The 22,008-nt window shown below is 49.8% G+C and overlaps 1 protein-coding gene across 5 annotated transcripts in view; it reads left to right on the forward strand.

The window, feature by feature from the left end:
• The first annotated feature begins 475 nt into the window (after nt 1-475).
• Nucleotides 476-22,008, forward strand: part of elmo1 (engulfment and cell motility 1 (ced-12 homolog, C. elegans)) — a 51,913-nt gene continuing 30,380 nt past the window's right edge. For 3 of the 5 annotated variants that reach the window (XM_084696924.1, XM_084696927.1, XM_084696929.1), the window contains exons 1-2: nt 476-607; nt 21,469-21,593. In XM_084696924.1, the coding sequence (XP_084553050.1) occupies nt 21,516-21,593 (78 nt within the window). In that variant the 5' untranslated portion in view covers nt 476-607; nt 21,469-21,515. Of the gene's footprint in view, nt 608-16,191; nt 16,381-20,535; nt 20,864-21,273; nt 21,332-21,468; nt 21,594-22,008 lie in introns of those variants that run through there. The other 2 variants (XM_084696926.1, XM_084696925.1) reach the window with 2 other exon arrangements.

Consider the following 22,008-nt stretch of genomic DNA (forward strand, 5'->3'; position numbering starts at 1 on the left):
AACTGCAGTCAGATACAAGTGTAACATAGCCTAATAATTAGAATAATACACTTTGATCTTAATTTGTTGAAATCGTTTAAAGTCAACAGTTCCCTACTTTACGTCTACTCGTCATTAGGTCTGCTAATACAATTTAATGCAGACCACTTGTGAAGTGAGAAACATCAGCTGTCGGTTTAACGTTTGAGGATCGTGACCCTATAGGACCCTAAACTGCTGTCCTTATGTTTTATGCATGTTAAATCGATTTTCATGAATTATTAAGTTCATTGTTCCACCCGCACAACATTTTGCGAATGTCTTGTTTAGCATATTAAACGGAAAGGATGCCGCCGTTCCCTCAGTCACGCTCCTCTATACTATACTTTGCTGAGAGTGATAATCAGTAGGGAGGGTCTTGCAGTCTCATTCATTTGTAGGGATTTGTCGTCCCTCGTATAGCTGCTCCGGTAACAAGCCAACCAGCAGACGGCGAAAGAAAGAGGAAGTGAAAACATCAGCTCTATATGTGCGCAGGGAGAGAGCGAAAACACACTACCGACTGTCTGCTTGTGACACAAACTCCGAACATCAGCGCTTTGCAGGAGAAGTCCCCTTGCTTTACCAGGTTTGTGAGAAAAAACATGATCACGTTTTACATTCACAAGGAGACAAGGTAGACCTGGACAGTTGAACTGGGTGTTTGTGTGTTTATGTTTGCACCGTAAAAAAAAAAGACTGTTTTAGGAATTCTGAATGGGCACTGTTTGATTTTCAAATGTCTCGATCGCTTGGCTGCTGAAACCATCATTCTATCAGTTTGGTTGTAGACATAGCCCTAACCAGCGGTGCACTCCACGGAATCTTAAAAAAATAGATGTCTTATCCGTAGGCTACTTTAGTGAGAACGGCCAGTGAAAGGCAGGATTTGACTTTACTGCCCAAACATTCTGGTCAGCTAGGCTACTTGTGACGTTGGCGTGGTCGAGAGTCCAGTTTCTTCCTTTTACTGTTGTTTCTATTATTTAATAACAAGTAAAGAAGATGTAGCACAAATACGTTTTGTTTAGACGAGTTTGTAATAGTCATATTTAGATTGCTTGGTGTGAAAATGCTGCTTGCAAAGTTAATTTCATTTTGACGTTATTTTGGTGTTTACCTTGGCCAACGAATCAGAACGGGCGCGTGTCCTTCCTTTCAAACCCTCACTTTGTAACGCAGGTGGCTTAAGTTCAGTGGCTTAACAACAGCGACGGGACTGCAAAAGTATTTTGACAGTTGAAGCAACTATAACATGTTATTATATAGTCAAGGTGTGTTCTGTTTAATTGGTATGATCATCAAGCAAGGACTAGACATGTTTCTAAATCCCAGTTATAAGACACTACACTATTCCAGAATATGTTTACTGGAGCCTAAGCCTTGACCTACATCATGTAAGACCAATTGGTCAAAACAGCAGCAGTAAAAGTACACACACACACACACACACACACACGCGCACACACACACACACAGCCTCAGCCTCAGCCCTCCTTCTCAGCAGTGTGACCCCTGGTCATGATGATGTCACCTCCCTCTGTAGCCGAGGAGACGCGAGCGTTCTGTTGGCACGGCAGCCATGCCCGTGTCATGGTGCCAGGGGCACATTCTCTCATGTCAGTGCCACGCCAGCAGCACTGGGAACACTTGACCCAGTCAGATAGGGATAGGGGTAGCTTAGCGGTTAGGGCATTTGACGGCAGATCAAGAGGGTTCAAATCCTTCTCTGTACTGTAGAAGTATTTGCTGACTTTGAATTTGACTTTGTTATTGTCCTGAGATCAGTTGTGGTTTATGGCCATCCTGCTGCCATGTTGGATAAAACGGCATCCGAACCCCCTGGTCCTCCCTGGAGAATAGCTTGGCTGTAAGGCCCTCTCCTCATCCAAGCTCAGGGTGGGGGGGCTATAGCTGGAAGGGACGGCTGGTGGTCCAATGTCCCCCACCCTCCACCCTAAAAACGTGTAATGCCTAACCATCAGAGCTTAAGGCTGGGGGTTGATATGAACCTGCTCCATGCTGCAGCTTGTGAGTTGTAGTTGGGACACAAGTTCTGCAATCCTAGGTTGGTGCGGCGCCGAGAGTCGAATCCGGTGCACCCTCCTAACAGGTGGACTTGGGTTGTTGAGGGCAGAGGCAGGAGGGAGCACTTGGTGGCTAATTCTGATGCATCACACATGGGTGGGGGTATAAATTACACAGCCTGCCGTTTGGCTCCCTCTCACCACACCAAATGCAACGTTGCCCATTTATGAGCAGCCTTGCTCTCTCTCTCTCTCTCTCTCTCTCTCTCTCTCTCTCTCTCTCTCTCTCTCTCTCTCTCTCTCTCTCTCTCTCTCTCTCTCTCTCTCTCTCTCTCTCTCTCTCTCTCTCTCTCTCTCTCTCTCTCTCTCTCCATGGATCTCTCTGTCCATATCTCCCGCTTTTTCTCTCCATCTGTTTCTTTCCACTTCTCTTTTGTACTTTTTCTCTCTCCATCGCTCTCCATCTCATCATCTCTCTTATGTTCTCTCCCTATCTCTCTCTCCCTATTTCTCTCTCTCCATCTGTCATTATCTCTATCATTATCTCTCCCTCTCTCTCTGTCACTCTGTCCCGTGAGAAGGCTTAAGTATGTAAATGATTGTCCCAGTGATGTATTCCTCCCTCACCACTTACCTGCTCCTCCCTAATGGACCCCCCCCCCCCCCAAGAGATATCTCTGGGTGTATCTCTACAGACATTACACGCCCTTTCTCAAAACGACCTGTCCCCCCCACACCTGTCCCCCCCACACCTGCCCCCCCCACACCTGCCCCCCCAGCCTGTCCCCCCCACAGCCTGTCCTCACCCCCCACAACCGCCCCCCCCCCAGCCTGTCCCCCCCCCCAGCCTGTCCCCCCCCCCCACAGCCTGTCCTCACACCCCCCACACCTGCCCCCCCTCCCCCCACACCTGCCTCCCCCCACACCTGCCCCCCCCACAGCCTGTCCTCACCCCCCACAACCGGCCCCCCCCACACCTACCCCCCCCACAGCCTGTCCTCACACCCCCCACACCTGCCCCCCCTCCCCCCACACCTGCCCCCCCTCCCCCCACACCTGCCCCCCCCACAGCCTGTCCTCACCCCCCACAACCGGCCACCCCCACACCTACCCCCCCCACACCTGTCCTCACACCCCCCACACCTGCCCCCCCCCCCCACACCTGCCCCCCCCACAGCCTGGGGCTAGGTGCGTGTGCTGCCCTAGCCTCGGGGATGTTTACATTCATAGGAAGCTACTTAATGAAAACAGCAGGCGTAGGGAAGCAGAGTGCTAGACTGCACGCTTGATGAGGTGTTATAAATTCTGTGTGTGTGTGTGTGTGTATTTGCACACGGTGGAACTGCAGAACAGTAGAACAGTAAGAGCAGAACAGCTGTGATCAGCAGGGTTTTGTAAGTCTGATCTCTCGTCCCTGCAGAGGGAACCAGGTACTCCTCTTCTTAGAAGCAGCCGTGACCTGCTCTCACACACACACACACACACACACTCCACTACCAGTCCCCCCCCCCCCTCTCCCTCCACTGGGCTGAATTGACGGCCCTCAGACCTTCTGGGTCCCCAGATGCGAGGCCCGGTCTGGGGAGAGAGGCTGGCCGTCCTCCTCCCAGCTGGGGAGAGGCTGGGGGCTGGGGGCTGGGGAGAGGCTGTGGGCTGGAGAGAGGCTGGGGAGAGGCTGTGGGCTGGAGAGAGGCTGGGGAGAGGCTGGGGAGAGACTGGGGGCTGGGGAGAGGCTGGGGACTGGGGAGAGGCTGGGCGCTGGGGAGAGGCTGGGGAGAGGCTGTGGGCTGGGGAGAGGCTGGGGAGAGGCTGGGGAGAGGCTGGGAAAAGGCTGGGGAGAGGCTGGGGAGAGGCTGGGGAGAGGCTGGGGAGAGGCTGGGGAGAGGCTGGGGAGAGGCTGGGGAGAGGCTGTGGGCTGAGGAGAGGCTGTTTAGTTAGAGCATGAGCCAGATGTACATTAGTGTGCTGGGTGTGGATCTAAGTATAGCCCCAGCCAGATGGGTAGGACTGTTTTGTGTGTGTGTGTGTTTGTGCACTCCACAGCTGAGCTGATCTGATATTATATATATCTGGGTTATATCCGGTTCATTTCGAGTTGCTGGTGAGTGTCCTTGGTTTCGCCAGGTGTGTGTGCGTGCAAATGAAAATAGATATTCCATCTTTAACACAGACACACAAACACACACACATGCCTTTTGTTAATCTTAAATTATTATATATTTTATTTATTTTACTCTGGTTGAGCACACTGGAAAGTTAAAGCACTGCAGAATTGAAGTCAGTGTGGGAGATATAATGTTTGCTTAGGAAAGAGCTTGCTATTGGATTACAATTAGAGACGTAATTAAATACGTTTTTGAATGTTTTCGAAGACGTTTTAGTACCCCCGATAACAACAGACAGGTTTATAATGTGAATACTGCAGCTGCTTATCGCTGCTACGTGTTCGAAGTGTTCTTACTGCTCTTCACATCCCTCCCCCAGCTGTGCTAACTCAAGGTGTAGGTTGTTTTTAGGTTTCAGAAGCTGTTTTGTTTCAGTGTCCCGGAGCAGTCTGGCTGATGTGCTGTAGAACTCCTTCTGTACTTACTACATGCAGTATTTGAATATTGCTTTGGATGAAAGCGTTTGCTAGATGAATTAAATATAAACTTAGTGTATGTGATGGGGGAAGCAGTTTAGTCTTCTACCCCGGTCTCTCTGATTGGCTCTCTGGCTGACAGTGTTATCAGACCAGCCTTGAACTCACCACCACACTGTGAATCTTCCCTTCAGAGGAAGAAAAAAACACTCGTAAAATATCTCCCAGGTGCCCTGTGACATCCTTCCCAATCCCAGATTAAGGGGATTTTCTCTGTTCATAATGGAGTTGGGACTAGATGACAGATTACCGTCGTGTCAGGTGAACGTGTGAGACGACGTCCCTGCAGGTTCACCCAGGACAGGGAGGGGAGGGGGGGCTCTGCTCCCATCTGCAGCACATCTGCAGCATGCTTCCAGACTCCACGGACGTGTGTGTGTGTGTGTGTGTGTGTGTGTGAGAGTCACTTGCAGTCAGAACAGTCACTGTGTATGCTTCTCTCCCTAAACAACTGTCTGCTAACAGAGAGTGACAATGCCTTTCATGCCAAGGCTACACTGAGGGCACTCGTGTGTGTGTGTGTGTGTGTGTGTGTGTGTGTGTGTGTGTGGCAGGCTGCTGGTTTGGTCTGGGTACATATCAGACTCAGAAAGACAAGTAGAGCACAGATACACAGTCAGAACATGCAGGATTGTGTCGTGTGTGTGTGTGTGTGTGTGTGTGTGGCAGGCTGCTGGTTTGGTCTGGGTACATATCAGACTCAGAAAGACAAGTAGAGCACAGATACACAGTCAGAACATGCAGGATTGTGTCGTGTGTGTGTGGAGCCACTTCCTGTTGTGTTACCTGATCCATTTCCTGTGCAGAACAGAAGCCCCGCTGAAGAAGGCTTCAGTATCATGCTGTGGTTTTCTGTGACTCAGCGGCCCCCAGCCTAGCTCTGTGCTGTTAGCCTGCCTTCGTCCAGCCTGCCCTACACTGACAAATAGCGGCTATTTGCCGATGACATCATTCACAACACAGGAAGTATGACCTCTCCAAATGAGATTTTACTTTACACAAATCTCTCTCCTTTGTTCGTTTCTCTCTCTCTCTGTCTCTGTCTCTCTGTCTCTCTCTTTCTCTCTCCCCCTCTCCTCCCCCCGTGGGTAAGTGTTGGTTATAGTTAACCCATAACAGGCAGTGTTCTGTCTGAATTGTAGGCATGCTTGTTCCATCACCCTGAAATAGCCCACTGACTGTAGAACCACAGGGCTGCCCCACCCAGCAGGGCTGCCCCACCCAGGGGAGCTGCCCCACCCAGGGGAGCTGCCTTACCCAGCCCTCCCGACCCCAGTGAGGGGGTGACGAGGAGATTCAGGCTGCAGGGTGTGGCCTCTCCAGGACAAGTCTCTAAGGCCTTGGGACACACACACAGTCACACCCACGGTGGCTGGGTGGAGTGTGACGAACAGCATTATGGTCTGTGCTGCAGAGGTCCCTGTGGTCGCTCGGCTGGGGAGGCGGGGGGAGGGGGGCTTTGTTTTGGTAAAACCCATACAGCTCTGGAAGTCACCCAAACCTGGGGGGAGGGGGGGGGGGGAGGATGAGGAGGGGGGGGGAGGGGGGAGGGGAGGGGGGGGGGGTTAGTTGATGTATCAGCCACAGCTGGGGGCCTTCGGGGGGCAAGAGGACAGCTGGCAGTGCAGAGTGTGTGTGTGTGTGTGTGTGTGTGTGTTCGTGCCTCTGAGTGTGTATCTGAGACCCTCTCTGAGTGCTTGCACCTCTTAGTGTGTGTGTTTCTGTGTGAGAGTTTGTGTGCCCCAGTTGACCACAGTGTCTCCTTGTCTGGAGCAGCGTGCCAGTCACAGACTGGATCTCTATAGTCACTGCAGTCTTTCACTGCCTTCCCCCCCCGCCCCTCCTTCCAGCTCATCCTGGGTTATCCTCCCTCTCTGTCTCTACCCCTCACACACTCCCCCTCTCACCCCTCACTCTCCCCCTTGCTTCCTCTGCCCCTATCTCCCCTCCCCTCTGCTCATCACTCCCTCCCCTCCTCTTTGCCTCTCACCCTCCCCACTCCCTCTCTCCCTCCCACATCTCACGTTGACAGTCATCCTTACATGTTGGGTTTGAACGCTGGATGCACCTGCGTGTGAACAGCAGGTGCTGGCGTACAGCTGTAGCCTAGAGTAATGTAGCCTGCTCCTACTGTAAGACCAACACCAGGTTATCGCTGTACTGTAGGATCATAGTCATCAGAGCTGCTCTAATTGTAGTGGTTGAACACTGCTTGTTCTACTCTGCCGGCTTCGAACTAAGACGATGATTATTGTTCAGAGAGCTGCTGTCTTTGTGGAGGTTGATAATAGTAACGGTTATGCAGTGGTGATGACCTGAAGTGATTTTATCGTCGTGCTGCATGGAGAGTGCGTACTTCTGGCTTCATGTTGGACATTTACGTTATGAAACGGTTGAGTGTTTTTGTCCCTCAGGATGGTGGCCTCTCCACGAGACACTCCGGACGACAACCTTCTAGCTGTTTGATCGCTGTCTGCCCCTGCGCGGTGGCTGTGCAAAAACAACCGTTTATTTTCAAGTAGGACATGTAAAAATAGCTACAAATCAATCCCAAATGTTCCCTAGCTCAGTGCAGGTCTCAATCTAGGCTAGTTCAAACCAACGGGGATCCGGTGACTGGCACTCGGGAACTGACACGCAGGATGACTGGCGCCCAGAACCTCCAGCAGAGACCCAAACAGCGCTCTTTTAGTGGGAGGGATGTTTTAAAGGGCCAGTTTGTCGCATTTCAGCGACACACTTAAAATTCCATTGAAAGTTGTTATTAATATGGGGTTTAATGCGGAGCTATGACTGTGATCTGACCCTTAAATCATCACTGTTGTGGGACATTAATCCCACGCTAGTGGACTAAAGTGTTCCAGTTATCAGGAGTGGCAGCTTAGAGGATGAGTGGTACGGATTGAAAGGCATCCTGCTACTTCCTGTAACAGTCTTAGATACATACAACACATCATCAACAGATCCCACGACTGGGTTGCTTCCTGCATGGGAATCGCTTGTGAAAGCAATCACTGCATTGGTCGTTTGTGTATGTAGTGTGTGTGTGTGTCTGCACATAGGTGTTTGTGTGTTTTGGCTTCGGTCTTTGCATGCCAGAGAGGTTTGTGTGTTGGATATGAGCCTTGTGTGTGTGTGTGTGTGTGTGTGTGTGTTTGGTAACTGAGTCTAGTGTGTGTATCTTACTGCAGTGTTTACCAGAGACCCAGACAGCCATCACCATGGAAACACCCTGACCTGGCTCAACCCTGGTTCTCTCCGACCCTAACCCCAGCTGCCCCTCCCCTCTCAGCAGAGTTGAACCCCAATGAACCAGCAGTTCAGCAGAGTCGAACCCCAATGAACCAGCAGTTCAGCAGAGTTGAACCCCAATGAACCAGCAGTTCAGCAGAGTTGAACCCCAATGAACCAGCAGTTCAGCAGAGTCGAACCCCAATGAACCAGCAGTTCAGCAGAGTCGAACCCCAATGAACCAGCAGTTCAGCAGAGTTGAACCCCCAATGAACCAGCAGTTCAACAGAGTCGAACCCCAATGAACCAGCAGTTCAGCAGAGTTGAACCCCAATGAACCAGCAGTTCAGCAGAGTTGAACCTCACAAAACACTTCAAGTTCCAGAGATCAACCCAGGCCTGCCTTGATTTACACTTCAGATGTTTAGAAGCACCAACAGGAATTACTACATCTGTTATGTAACAAATGTATTTGTTGCTTTTTTCTTTGTTCAACTGCTGTGTAATGATTTAGTGGATGGAAAAATGGTTCCAATGGTTCATTGCCGTTCCCAGTAAATGTTTGTTTAGTAACAAGCTGAGGATGCAGTTTGTAATAGTGAAACTGCTGGGACAATTAGGAATACTGATTCCAGTGAGACACGTAGTGCTTACCATGGTGACAGCAGGAGACCAATTACTGAACTTGTCTCCCCCTCTCTCTCCCCTCTTACTCCCTCACTATTTTGTTTCTCTTTGCCTCTTTCCCCTCTGCTTTCTCCTCCACTTCTCTCTCTCTCTCTACCTCTCTCTCTACCTCTGTCTCTCTCTCTCTACCTCTGTCTCTGCCTCTCTCCCTAGAAGAGAATCTCTGTTTATGGCCAAGACGAGAAGGCATCTGAATCCTCGCAATCATAATCATGTTTTTGTTTTTAGTTTCCTCAAGGAGAACGGATTAACTGGGGTGTGTGTGTGTGTGTGTGTTGCTTTCCCTTGAATGAGGGAAGCTAAGTGTTTAGCTACAGTATTGTGCTTTCATAATCCCATATTTGTACACTTGCTCCCACACACAACAGCTCTGTTGAACTGCAGGCTCGTTCCTGGAGCTAGCAGCCTGTCCACTGGCCAAGATCCTCCATTACTACACACCTGGCTCTGTCTTCTTCCAGACGAGCAGAGTTGATCCAATAAGCAATGTTGGAGACCCTTGGTGAGATTAGCAGATGTAGCTGGTGAATGCTAAGTGATTAGGAGTGACACGTCTCTGGAGGAAGGATCGTTCCTCGAAACCCTCCTACACAGTCTGGTTAGCGCCCACGCTGACACTCCAATGAAAAGACCTGCTGATTGATGGCATTTTTTCCGTATTTCTCTTCCCTTCTTTCTTTCTTTCTTTCTTTCTTTCTTTCTTTCTTTCTTTCTTTCTTTCTTTCTTTCTTTCTTTCTTTCTCTCTCTCTCTCTCTCTCTCTCTCTCTCTCTCTCTCTCTCTCTCTCTCTCTCTCTCTCTCTCTCTCTCTCTCTCTCTCTCTCTCTCTCTCTCTCTCTGTCTCTCTCTCTCTCTCTCTCTCTCTCTCTCTCTCTCTCTCTCTCTGTCTCTCTCTCTCTCTCTCTCTCTCTCTCTCTCTCTCTCTCTCTCTCTCTCTCTCTCTCTCTCTCTCTCTCTCTCTCTCTCTCTCTCTCTCTCTCTCTCTCTCTCTCTCTCTCTCTCTCTCTCTCTCTCTCTGCTTTGTGATTGAGTCCATTCATCTGAATCACTCTTGTGTTCCTGAAAAGTTCTGTACTGCGTGGACTCTCTTCAGCCTTGTACAGAAACACGCTGTCACTCCCTTCACAGGCCTACGGAGGAACGGCCGTGCAGTCAGACTTGCATCTTCTTTTCAGTTAGTCCTTTTCTCTATCACAGTATACCCAGCCTCACCACTCTGTGTCACCAAAGGTCTCTGGAGGGGATTCCTCACTGAACTGCTCCTCTCAAGGTTTCTTCCTTTACTTTATCACTGTATACCCAGCCTCTGCTGTGCACCTCTCTGTGTCACCGAAGGTCTCTGGAGGGGATTCCTCACTGAACTGAAATAAGATTTCTTCCATTTTATCCCTCTAAGTTTTCGAAGTTTTCCGAGGATTTAGCTTGGTTGAGGAGCAGTTCCATTGGTGTACGCGAGCCCTCTGTGACACTGATTGTTAACAGGGCTTTACAAGTACGATTCGATTTGATGCTTGGCATAGAGAACAAGTTCTGGGGTGGTCATTGAACATCGGCAGAGGATGGTTTTGTCCGAGAGTGTAATTTTAGCGTGAGAGGAAGTAGGAAATGGTTCTGGTCATCTGAACACCCCGCTGAGTCATGTCAGGAGGGAAGTGAGCGACCTGGAGTCTGGGGACTGAAAGATTCTCAAGATGAAGAGAGATGATTTTTGATGACCCTTATTCATTAACAATTTCTGCTCAGTTTTCCAGCGTGTATGACAAAACATCACAAAGCCCTCTGAGACAGCATGTACTCCAATTTCATCCTTGACTTGCCAGGGAACACTGTATGGTAGGATTGTTTGTTCTCGAACTGAATGTTCCTGACTGCTACTGTAGCTACACAGAGGCAGGAAACGACACAATGACAGAGTGCTATCGATTTGCCCTACAGAACACCGATTACACAATTAAAAAGAAAAAGCGCTGGTCCGGTCGTATAATTTAATGGGAATGTGACTTGATGCATTTTATGTAAGTTTTGTTTTGTAAGCGGAACAGGTTTTTTTATTTTATAGAATGTTATTTTTAAATAAGAACATAAAAATAAAAAATTGTTTCCCTGCCCCCTCAAACGCCAGCCCACTCAAAGTGAGAGACAGAGGGAGAGAGACATAGAGGGAGATAGGGAGAGCGACAGGGAGAGAGAGAGATCCAGATCTGATGTTGGAGTAGTCAAGGTCATTCTATAATGTGGGCGTTTTTTTTTCTCTCGTTTTTATCTCCTTCTGAATGAGGAGGTTTTATTTTTTTGCTGCCAGTCCTGCTGATATTCATGCACTTCCCACCTCTTCACACACACACACACACACCCTATGAACACACATTTTTACCCATCATTTACATACCACACGAACATGCATACACACACACACCACATACTCCCCACCACACACACACACACACACCACACACACAAACACTGGTGGACAATGAGGTCCATGGTTCCCAAGGCTCCCCTCTCAGATACACCAAAAAGGCCCATTCATCCCCACCCAGGTCATGTGACCTGGGAGCACATTTGCATGGAACCCCTCCCCCTCCCCGTCTCTACACACACACTCACACCCAACACACACACTCACACCAACACACAAACACACACGCAAGGGTTTAGGGTACACATTTTCTGCGTGGCTAGCTCTGAGCCCCTCCCCCCAGCATCAAGGGCAGTTTAAAGAGTTCAGAGGAAGTGCAGTTTGAGGCATTTACACTCCCCCCCCACTCTTCTCCCCCTACCTCCCCACCCGTCCTCATCCTTAAGTGCTGTCCTCATCCTCCAGTGCTGTCCTAACCCCTCCACCCTGTCCTCATCCTCCAGTGCTGTCCTAACCCCTCCACCCTGTCCTCATCCTCCAGTGCTGTCCTAACCCCTCCACCCTGTCCTCATCCTCCAGTGCTGTCCTAACCCCTCCACCCTGTCCTCATCCTCCAGTGCTGTCCTAACCCCTCCACCCTGTCCTCATCCTCCAGTGCTGTCCTAACCCCTCCACCCTGTCCTCATCCTCCAGTGCTGTCCTAACCCCTCCACCCTGTCCTCATCCTCCAGTGCTGTCCTAACCCCTCCACCCTGTCCTCATCCTCCAGTGCTGTCCTAACCCCTCCACCCTGTCCTCATCCTCCAGTGCTGTCCTAACCCCTCCACCCTGTCCTCATCCTCCAGTGCTGTCCTAACCCCTCCACCCTGTCCTCATCCTCCAGTGCTGTCCTAACCCCTCCACCCTGTCCTCATCCTCCAGTGCTGTCCTAACCCCTCCACCCTGTCCTCATCCTCCAGTGCTGTCCTAACCCCTCCACCCTGTCCTCATCCTCCAGTGCTGTCCTAACCCCTCCACCCTGTCCTCATCCTCCAGTGCTGTCCTAACCCCTCCACCCTGTCCTCATCCTCCAGTGCTGTCCTAACCCCTCCACCCTGTCCTCATCCTCCAGTGCTGTCCTAACCCCTCCACCCTGTCCTCATCCTCCAGTGCTGTCCTAACCCCTCCACCCTGTCCTCATCCTCCAGTGCTGTCCTAACCCCTCCACCCTGTCCTCATCCTCCAGTGCTGTCCTAACCCCTCCACCCTGTCCTCATCCTCCAGTGCTGTCCTAACCCCTCCACCCTGTCCTCATCCTCCAGTGCTGTCCTAACCCCTCCACCCTGTCCTCATCCTCCAGTGCTGTCCTAACCCCTCCACCCTGTCCTCATCCTCCAGTGCTGTCCTAACCCCTCCACCCTGTCCTCATCCTCCAGTGCTGTCCTAACCCCTCCACCCTGTCCTCATCTAACTGTGTCCCTGTCCAAACCCTCTCTTGATCTTCCAACCCTCTCTCTCTCTCCTCACCTCTTAAATCTGTCCTCGTCCCCTAACCCTCTCCTCAACTTTGTCCTTATCCCACAACTATGCTGAACACTTCAGGATGTGAGAGTCCAGGCCGACCACAAGGAGCCCTGCAGTGAACAACCGCATGCAGCATAGCAGACATATTCATCTCCTCCTCCCCCCCCCCCCTGCCAGGCAAGGAGGATTTAGGGCCTGATAACCACCAGGGTTATGCAGGGACGTGCACAGGAATTTTGAAGGGCAGTTGCTCTGGCCTGAAAAAAGGGCACCCCCCCCCCCAAAAAGAAAAAAATAGCCTGCCTATTAATGATAATAATTCATGTAATGCATGACTTCCATCATTTATTCTTCTTGTTAAAACAAAATATTATAAACTAACCATCAGCAGACATGTAGATTAGTTTTCCTACCAAAAAATGTGCATGTGATAACGGGCTTGTTGTCTAGTGGGCAAGCTAGCCGTCTGATTATTTAGGCTAAATGTGGGAAACTGAGCCTGGATTTATGAAGATTTTTAATTGATTTCATAAAACTTGATGATGATTGTTTGTTTATTATACATTTCTACAACTTAAAACTCACCGTTTCTGACGTCAGAGCAGTTTTTTATTGACACACAGATTAAAACAACCGTGACCGTCTCTAAGTGCAAGAAAATGCTCAGGTGGCGGTTGCGTGCAGTACCGCAGAGTAAACAGAGTAGGGGGCATACCCCCCCCCCCCCCCCCCTTGTGACTTCCACTCTCGTTGCCCATAGGCTTATGGATTGGAAGTGAATGGCTACTTTATGAAATGTTTGCCTGGGCAACCTTAGCCATAGCCTGTGCACGTCCCTGGGGTTACGATAACCACTAGGGTTATCATCCTGGGTTCCATATCAGCTCTGTCTGAACCAGGCGGTCTGGGGAGATTGTCTGACACAATAAAAGTGTAGATGAAAAAGAAACGTAGCGTAAGTTTAAGTGAGATGCCTGATCTCGCAGAGCGCCTGTAGAGTGAACACGTATGTGTGTTATTAGACTTGACTCATACTCATATTTAGAATGACTTCCTCCTGACATGTACTCTGCACACACACAACTGTCTGAAGAGCGTTTGTGAAGGTTATTTTACCTCCTGTGAAGTCAGGAAATGGAGCAAGTTTGAGTGAGATAATTTGTGGTATTTATATAAACACTCCTGGTGTTAAATGAACACTGAAACTTTGCTGTGATGAGGTAGAGTCAGCAGCATGTGAGAAGCTAATATTAATAGCATATTGTACGAGCTACAGTGTCAGTTTCACCTACACCTACTCTGCCGGGAGCAGCTAACAACAATATAAGTAGATACTGCATTTAACACAAGCGAGTGAGTTGGGTTTATAAGTGCCAACCTCTTCTAAATTAAGTGTGTACTTGATTCCATATTACCCTGCAACACACACGCACACCTCCCTATCTGACTGCTTCTCTCCCTGCAACATTGAAATAGGACTCTGTGTGTGTGTGTGTGTGTGGTTGACCTGGTTATGTTTTCCTGCTGGACTGGGAAGGCCTTGAGCAGAAGGTCACACTGTCAGTGACTCACCCAGCCTGTGGGTTATGCCTAGCCCTTGTTTTCTCTCTCCATCCCGTTATCTCACTATGCTAACTAGCATCGGGCCTGAGCAGGAGAAACTCCTAATTAAGTGTTTTCTGTTTTCGTTTTGAAATGTATTCTTTTGGTCTTTTTTTAACCTCACATAGCTATCCTCTGCGTGGCTGGATATTTTTTGCGTTATGTAATGAGAGAGTAGGACTGTATATTTTTCAAAGCTGGAAAGGATTGTGTTTGATAACTGGTGTTTCTGCTACGCACTGACAGAAGCCCTTGCGTGACAGGCAGATTATGTAACGTGTTAAAGTGGAGTTGCTCGGGTCGGTATAAGTGTAGTTTTTACGTTTGCATTTGGATTTAAGGGGATTTAAAGATTTTGAAGCATCATGCCAGCAGTAATCAATCTATGTTCAGCGAGCAATAAGTAATCTGTTTTTGTGCTGTAGGTGTTTTTCCTCGTATCAACACGGCAGTTGGCACGCGTCGCTCCATGTTGAATAAAAAGTTAGGAGGTCCCAAAACTTTTAAACGAATCACTTTCCGTAACTAGCAAATAAAACTGCTTGTTGTGGTGTCCAGCCTGGACACTGTAGCATAGGCCAGCTGTATTGGTTTTTATCACTGACTAGCCTCTCCCTGTCCAAATGATTGTCTGTTACAAGGCCCCAGGCAAGGTACATTTCCGCAAGCCAATTTGTCCTCATTTTGGTGTAAATTGAAGTTTAATATCCAAGGAGACCGATAACTCAATGCTAGCTCGGCAGTATCGAAGCTTTGCGAGACGACAACAAGTGTGTGTGTGTGTGTGTGTGTGTGTGTGTGTGTGTGTGTGTGTGTGTGTGTGTGTGTGTGCGCGCGCTGTACTGTGCTGTACTGTACTGTACTTGGCAGGTTGGATGATACTCTTGAAAGTATGTGGTGTTGCTATTGATCTGGGAGAGGAACTAGCACGCTACAATTCTTCAGTGGCATGTAGATACTCTTTAGCTCTATATTGTTAGCATGTGAAGACATGGAGATAGGAGATATTTGTAGACTTGGAAGAAGTTGAATGTGTTCCATGGCCGTTGGGGCTCGTTAATTAGCATACTTAGCTTTTGCGACCGATAAAGATGACCGAGTGGGCTACATGAGTGACATATATGTGCCAGATCCGAGCCCTAAATACGCTCCCCTGAATGGTTGCATCCCAGAAACATTCCAAGGGGGAAATGGGGTGAGATGAAGGTGGAACTGAAGTCTTTAAAGAGAGAGCTGATGTTGCTGACCTATCTTCAACTCTCACACAGGCTCTCTCTTTCTTCATCGTCGTCTTTCTCTGTAGCCCACTTCATTCTTTCTGTCCCTAGTCCTCTTTCTCTCTCTAGCTTTGTTCTCTCTTTCTCTAGCCTTCTCTTTCTCTTATTCTTTTATTTTATTTTATCTTTCTCATCTCTCTCTAGATGAACTCTCTCTTCCTGCCCCCCCCCCTCCCTCTCTGGATGAGATGACTGGAGGTCTAATGATTCGTAAAGATCCGTGGTGCCAACCACTTCTGGGCGGACGTCTCAAACTGGTGTCGCTAGCGGGTTCGCGTGTGTGACTCGTTTCAGAAACATTCAGTTTGCCTCAGTTGCATCAGCAACAAGGGGGGCAGCCGAGGGTGGAAGTGAAAGTGTGTGTGTGTGTGTGTGTGTGTGTTGTTCATTGAGTAACTTTCCTTTGGAAACGTTTCAACTCTAATAATAGTTACCTCAGATTAACACACGTAACGGCGGTTGAGATTCACCCTTTGGATATTTTGTGGCGTGACGCGAGACTGTATTCTAGGGGTTTGTTGACAGGTTGTCGGTAAGCCTGAAGTGAGTGGCGTTAGTGTATGTGTGTTTGATAGCACTTAGCGTTAGCACACATAGGTGCTAGGCTGTGTTTATAAGGCCTCCCCAGTTCTCTCCGGCAGCTAGCTCTTGTCTTTCAAATGTTACCGCTTTTTTAAACATATTTATTTTTTACTTGTCTTCTCTCCCCTATTACACAGTCTGTTCCAGACCTATTTCCTCTTCTGTCAAATACGCCTACTTCCTCCTACTAACATCTCTTCCTGTCTCTCTCCCTCCCTCCCTCCCTCCCTCTCTTTATCTTTGACTCTCTTCCTCTGTGGCCGAGGCAAGGCAGTCTTGTTTTGTGACTGTTGGTGTTTGGCTCAAAGCAGAGCAGAGGATTGACGTGTGGAAGCCCTGTGATTAGTCTCCTCCTGGTTCTGGTTCCTGGTTTTGGTTCCTGGTTTGAGGTTCTGTCCTGGTGGAGAGGCAAGGAAACGGCAGCCTCCTCTCTGCCTGTCGTCAAGGTTTCCGGGTGAGTCTCTTCTTAGTGGCGTGGTACGTAGCTCTCGGTGTGGTTCCTCCGCCGGCGGGCACTGTGCGAAGGCCGTGCCACCCATCCACCACCAGGAAGTAGCAGGCCGGGGCGGCCTTTTTAGCCCAGCCCTGCCTCTCTAACAGGGGTTTAGTGGTTTGGTTGCTAGAGCACTTTACTGTTGATTAGGTTGCAGGTTCGAATTCCCCCATGTAGTGTACATAACTTTGGATAAAAGCGCTGGCTAAATGAGTACATTATTATTTATTAATATGACTGTTTTTAAATAAATGGTGCTTTACCAAGGAGGCTAGGCTAGTGTTGAGGGGTGGGGGAAGGGCAGAGCAGACTGAGGTGTTCACACACACACACACAGTTAGGGACGTATCAAATGTAGTTCAGTATATTGTGGGGGGAAAAAGCAATAACTTCTGAGTTTCTAGTTTCGGAGTTGTTGTCAGGGATGCCTGCGGTGCTGTAGACGCCTGCTGCTTTGATTTGGAGGGAAACGGCCCAAACCACTGCAGGACAGGGCAAAAGCTCCATATCCTGTCGCGAGGAAATATTAAGGACAGTCCCAATGCAATCCACCCCAAGCTGGGCCCATTATCTTTAATTACCCCAGATAAGATTCTGACTGGGAATGCTGGGTTGAGGGCTGGTACTTCACCTCTTAATACAGCTCCAACGCTCTCATTGTTAAGATGCCGTTAATCTTGTTAACGGGGATTTTATTGGTCTATTGTTTATGACTCTTGTTCTACGATTGTTCAACAATTGTTCTACAATTCCCGTTGCTTCGGTCTTTGTTTGTAGCTAGCGACGCGTAGTTAGCATGCTAACAAACACCCAGAGGACAATCTTCAATCTGCTTGTGTGTTTGAGTGCGTGTCTGTGTTACTCTGCATATGTGGAGGTGTGTGTGTGTGTGTGTGTGTGGTAGTGTGTGTGTGATCAATCTTGTACATGTGAAACAGGATGTGTGTTGTTGAGCTGCGTCCCCCTCGCCAGCTCGTCTCCTGAGTGAGAGCGGCGAAGATGTTTCCTCCTCCGCGCTCTGACAGGATATCCTGCCTGCTGCACCCCAGACCAGGCACACTGACTGGGGCCTGTGGAGGCCTGCTCTGGCTGACTGTCTGGTTGCTTGATGATTGGTTGACTGACTGTCTGGTTGGCTGACTGGTTGGCTGACTGTCTGGTTGCTTGATGATTGGTGGACTGACTGTCTGGTTGGCTGACTGGTTGGCAGGCTGTCTGGTTGCTTGATGATTGAATGACTAACTGACTAGCTGGCTGGCTGACTGGTTTGTTGACTGACTGACTGTGTGGTTGGCTGGCTGACTGACTGGTTTGTTTGACTTGCTGGAATGTTTAAAAATGTGACTAGCCACAACAACCCAGATAGGACAAAGACATCTTGTTTGTGTCTAGCCAAGGATGACAGACTGCTGATGTGTTTTTCTTTTTGTGTCTGTGTTTATACTTCTCTTGTGTGTGTGTGCGTGTGCGTGTGTGTGTGTGTGCGTGTGTGGTGTTTTCTAGTGTGCTGTTCGGGGTGTGACTATGAATGCTCTGCCGGTATTGTACATAGAAGTCAGTTCCCTGTTTTGGTTGGAATATTTTTTTCCTCTGTGGGGATGTACCCCCTCCATTCCTCTCTCTCTCTCTGTCTCTCTGTCTCTCTCTCTCTGTCTCTCTCTGTCTCTCTCTCTCTCTGTCTCTCTGTCTCTCTCTCTCTCTGTCTCTCTGTCTCCTGCAGCTCCTCCACAGGTCATTGTTTTGTCCCTGCCGTGCGGGGTTTGTGTTTTTGGGGGGGGGGGGGGGGGGGTACAGTATACGGGCTTTAGAGGCTGTGCATGAGTGTGTGTATATGTGCGTGAGTGTGCCTGGTACAGTATACGGGCTGTAGAGGCTGTGCATGAGTGTGTGTATATGTGCGTGAGTGTGCCTGGTACAGTATACGGGCTGTTTGTGAACGCTTGGAGGCTGTGTGAGACTCTGGCCTTCCTGTGGGTGTGGCTCAGCTGGGAGGAGTGTGTGTAAACGCTGGGTGTGTGTTTGGGTGTGTGTGTGTGTTAGACAGCGTCAGGCTCTCAGCAACAATAAGTCTTGACCGTGTTGTCTTTGTTTCTCAGCTAAGATGGGGGTCCTTATCCTACGTTTCCCAGCGTCCCCTGTGGCGAGGCGGGGGGGCTTTGTAGAGGTGTCAGATGAAGCGCTTCAATGGCGCGTTTGAAATCCACCCTGGTTGCCAGGATCTCCAGTAACCCCCCCCCCTCTGGGCGCAGCAGGGCAAACCTTGGACTTATGAAAGTTTAACAGGATTGGTTTTCACACAGGGGTAGTAAAAGGGGACAGTTCTGTCAATGGTGGAGTGTGATTGATGGTGGGTTTGTGGGTTAAGAGCCGGTGTTGTGTTCTGGGATGAGGCTAACCCACTCTGATGGCCAGTTGGGCTAGCTGTGATTTCTTGCTGTAATCGACAGTTGTTTTGCTTGTGTGTGTGTGTGTGTGTGTATATGTGTTTGTGGGTAGTTGTAAACAGATGAGACCAAGGCTGCTGAATTGACTAAGCCTTTTCTTTGTTTAGCCAAAGAGTCGACATGATCAACATCACCCCTCTCTTTGTGTCTCTCTTTCACATATTCTCTCTTCCTCCCTCTGCTTTATCCATGTTTCATCGCTCACACCTCCCTCCCTCCCTCCCTCCCTCCCTCCCTCCCTCCCTCCCTCCCTCCCTCCCTCCCTCCCTCCCTCCCTCCCTCCCTCCCTCCCTCCCTCCCTCCCTCCCTCCCTCCCTCCCTCCCTCCCTCCCTCCCTCCCTCCCTCCCTCCCTCCCTCCCTCCCTCCCTCCCTCCCTCCCTCCCTCCCTCCCTCCCTCCCTCCCTCCCTCCCTCCCTCCCTCCCCACATAGAAGGCAAGTCTTCTCATCTTACTCTTCATATATTATTAAGGTGAAGCCCAGCCCCCTCTTCTCCTCCTCTGCCACTCCCTCTCTGCTTTCAGCTCTCCTCCCCTCTCCTCCCCTCGTGGGTCGCACGTGGCCCTCAGATTATCTGAGAATCCAACCCTGGACACACACACACACTCAGCCTCCTCTGGATTAGGGCCAGTGAGCTATAGAACTGGTGTTCCTGCTGCTGTGTGCATTGATGGGTTCTCTACATTACTGTAATTAAACTGAGGGACGGAGGGTCAATCTGCATGAGCCGTGAGGTGTGTTCCACACAGCTGATCTGACCACTAGAATCACAGGGTCACCTCTGCTCTCAGTCTGGAAGGAGAGGGAGAGGAGGAAGGGAGGGAGGGAGGAAGGGGAGATAACAGGTACAGAGAGAACTGAAGGGGAGGGGGAAAAGAAAGAGATGTTGAGATTATGCCTGTGCATATTAGTTTCCCATCAGGCAGAGATCAGTGTCTTTCTCTCTCCCTTTCTCTCACTCACGTACACACACACACTCGCTCTTTCTCTCGTACACACACACACGCACAGAGAGTAGCTGATTGGCGTATCATGTAGTCTGTGGAGCATTTGATGCCTGGTTGTACAGCCATCATCATTATCAGACTCTGGCCTGGGAGAGCCAATCAGGAACAGCCACACACACACAGGGACACACAGGGACACACACAGGGACACACACACACCTTGAAACAGAGATGAGCTGGGATCAGAGGGCTGCTGTGTTGCTGGGAGTATGGAGCAGGGTGTATGCTCTCCCCAGCTGAGCAGACTTGAATGAGCTTTGATGAGAGGGAGGAGAGGGAGAGGAGGGAGAGGAGGGAGAGAAAAGAGGTGGGAGGAAGAGGAGGAAAGAGGGAGGGAAGGAAGGATGCAGAGGGAGGGAAGGTTGATGGAGAGATGGGTGCTGCTGTGTTCATCTTCCAGGACTTGTCTATTTCTGCCCCTGTTTACGCTTCTCTCTTTCACTCTCCCTCCCCTCCTCCTCTCTTTCACTCTCCCTCCCCTCCTCCTCTCTTTCACTCTCTCTCTCTCCCCCCCTCCCCTCCTCTCTTTCACTTTCTCTCCTCCTCTCTTTCACGCTCCCATTTTCTCAGAATGAGGAGATTGAGGGGGGGGGGGGGGGTGCAGCTGCAGGAGCAAAGAGAGTAAAGTTTCTCTCTAAATGTCTTGATTGGCTGGTCTAAATCAGGGACTGGCTCTCAATACAGCTAACTTCCCTAGCATCCTTGGTGGGGGATGGGGGGGTGTCGTGGTAACATAACTCTGAATAGAACCATGCAGCTAATAGCTAAACCTCATCGATGCAACTGGCTCCCATGGCAACCGGCCCCTTTGGAAACAAGGGGCATGCTGATTATTATGGGGTGAGTCACACTCCAGACCAGACGGATTACATACGAGACTCGGAAATTAAACAACTGCTGAGATACCAGCAAAACAACACCCAAATGTCTCCCGGTTGGTGCTCCTCCTTACTGGTGTCTCTTGGTTGGTTGTCCTTCTTCCTGGTGTCTCTTGGTAGGTTGTCCTACTTCCTGGTGTCTGTTGGTTGGTTATCCTACTTCCTGGTGTCTGTTGGTTGGTTCTCCTTCTTGGTCGTGTCCCCTGATTTGTTGTTCTGTAGAGTCAACCAAAGCAGTCCTCATGCATTAAAAAATAGGATTAAATATGTAAAACTTTTATCTATCAGAAACAAACATGATCTACTTGTCCCAAACTGACCCACGTATTGAATAATTCATGTAGTGTTCCTTGGCCTGTTGGTGTATATACAAGACTGCCTGCCCGCCTGTCTGAGTCCACCACCTTATCTAAGAAAGCCAGGGGAGTTCCAACAATCTCTCTCTCACTCTCTCTCTCACTCTCACTCTCACTCTCACTCTCACTCTCTCTCTCTCTCTCTCTCATCCTTCCTGCTGTGTCAGTAGGACTCGGTGATGACAAATCCCAGGTCCAATCTACACAGAATCAGAGCATTATAGCCAGGTGTGTGTTTCCGCGTGTTCGTGTCACAGCTGTTCCACTTCCTGTACACCTGCACTGTAGCCTTCTCCATCCCCCTCTCCTCTCATCCCCCCCTCTCCTCTGCCTCTCTCATCCCCCTCTCCCTCTCTTTCCTCCAGGCTTGGATGAGATCTCTCCACGGTGAGAGGTCAAGCCGTCAGCAGCCATGCCCCCCCCTGCAGACATCGTGAAGGTGGCTATAGAATGGCCTGGAGCCTTCCCCAAGCTGATGGAGATAGACCAGGTCAGTGCTGCTTTCACCTCCTCTCTCTCCTCTTCCTCCATCTCCTCTCTCCTCTTCCTCCATCTCCTTTCTCTCCTCTTCCTCTCTCTCCTCTTCCTCTCTCTCCTCTTCCTCCATCTCCTCTTCCTCCATCTCCTTTCTCTCCTCTTCCTCTCTCTCCTCTTCCTCCATCTCCTTTCTCTCCTCTTCCTCTCTCTCCTCTTCCTCCATCTCCTTTCTCTCCTCTTCCTCTCTCTCCTCTTCCTCCATCTCCTTTCTCTCCTCTTCCTCCATCTCCTTTCTCTCCTCTTCCTCCATCTCCTCTCTCCTCTTCCTCCATCTCCTTTCTCTCCTCTTCCTCCATCTCCTCTCTCCTCTTCCTCCATCTCCTTTCTCTCCTCTTCCTCTCTCTCCTCTTCCTCCATCTCCTCTCTCC

Source organism: Hypomesus nipponensis, chromosome 4 (genome assembly GCF_054491055.1).
Source record: "Hypomesus nipponensis isolate SF chromosome 4, ASM5449105v1, whole genome shotgun sequence".
Classification (NCBI taxonomy): Eukaryota; Metazoa; Chordata; class Actinopteri; order Osmeriformes; family Osmeridae; genus Hypomesus; species Hypomesus nipponensis.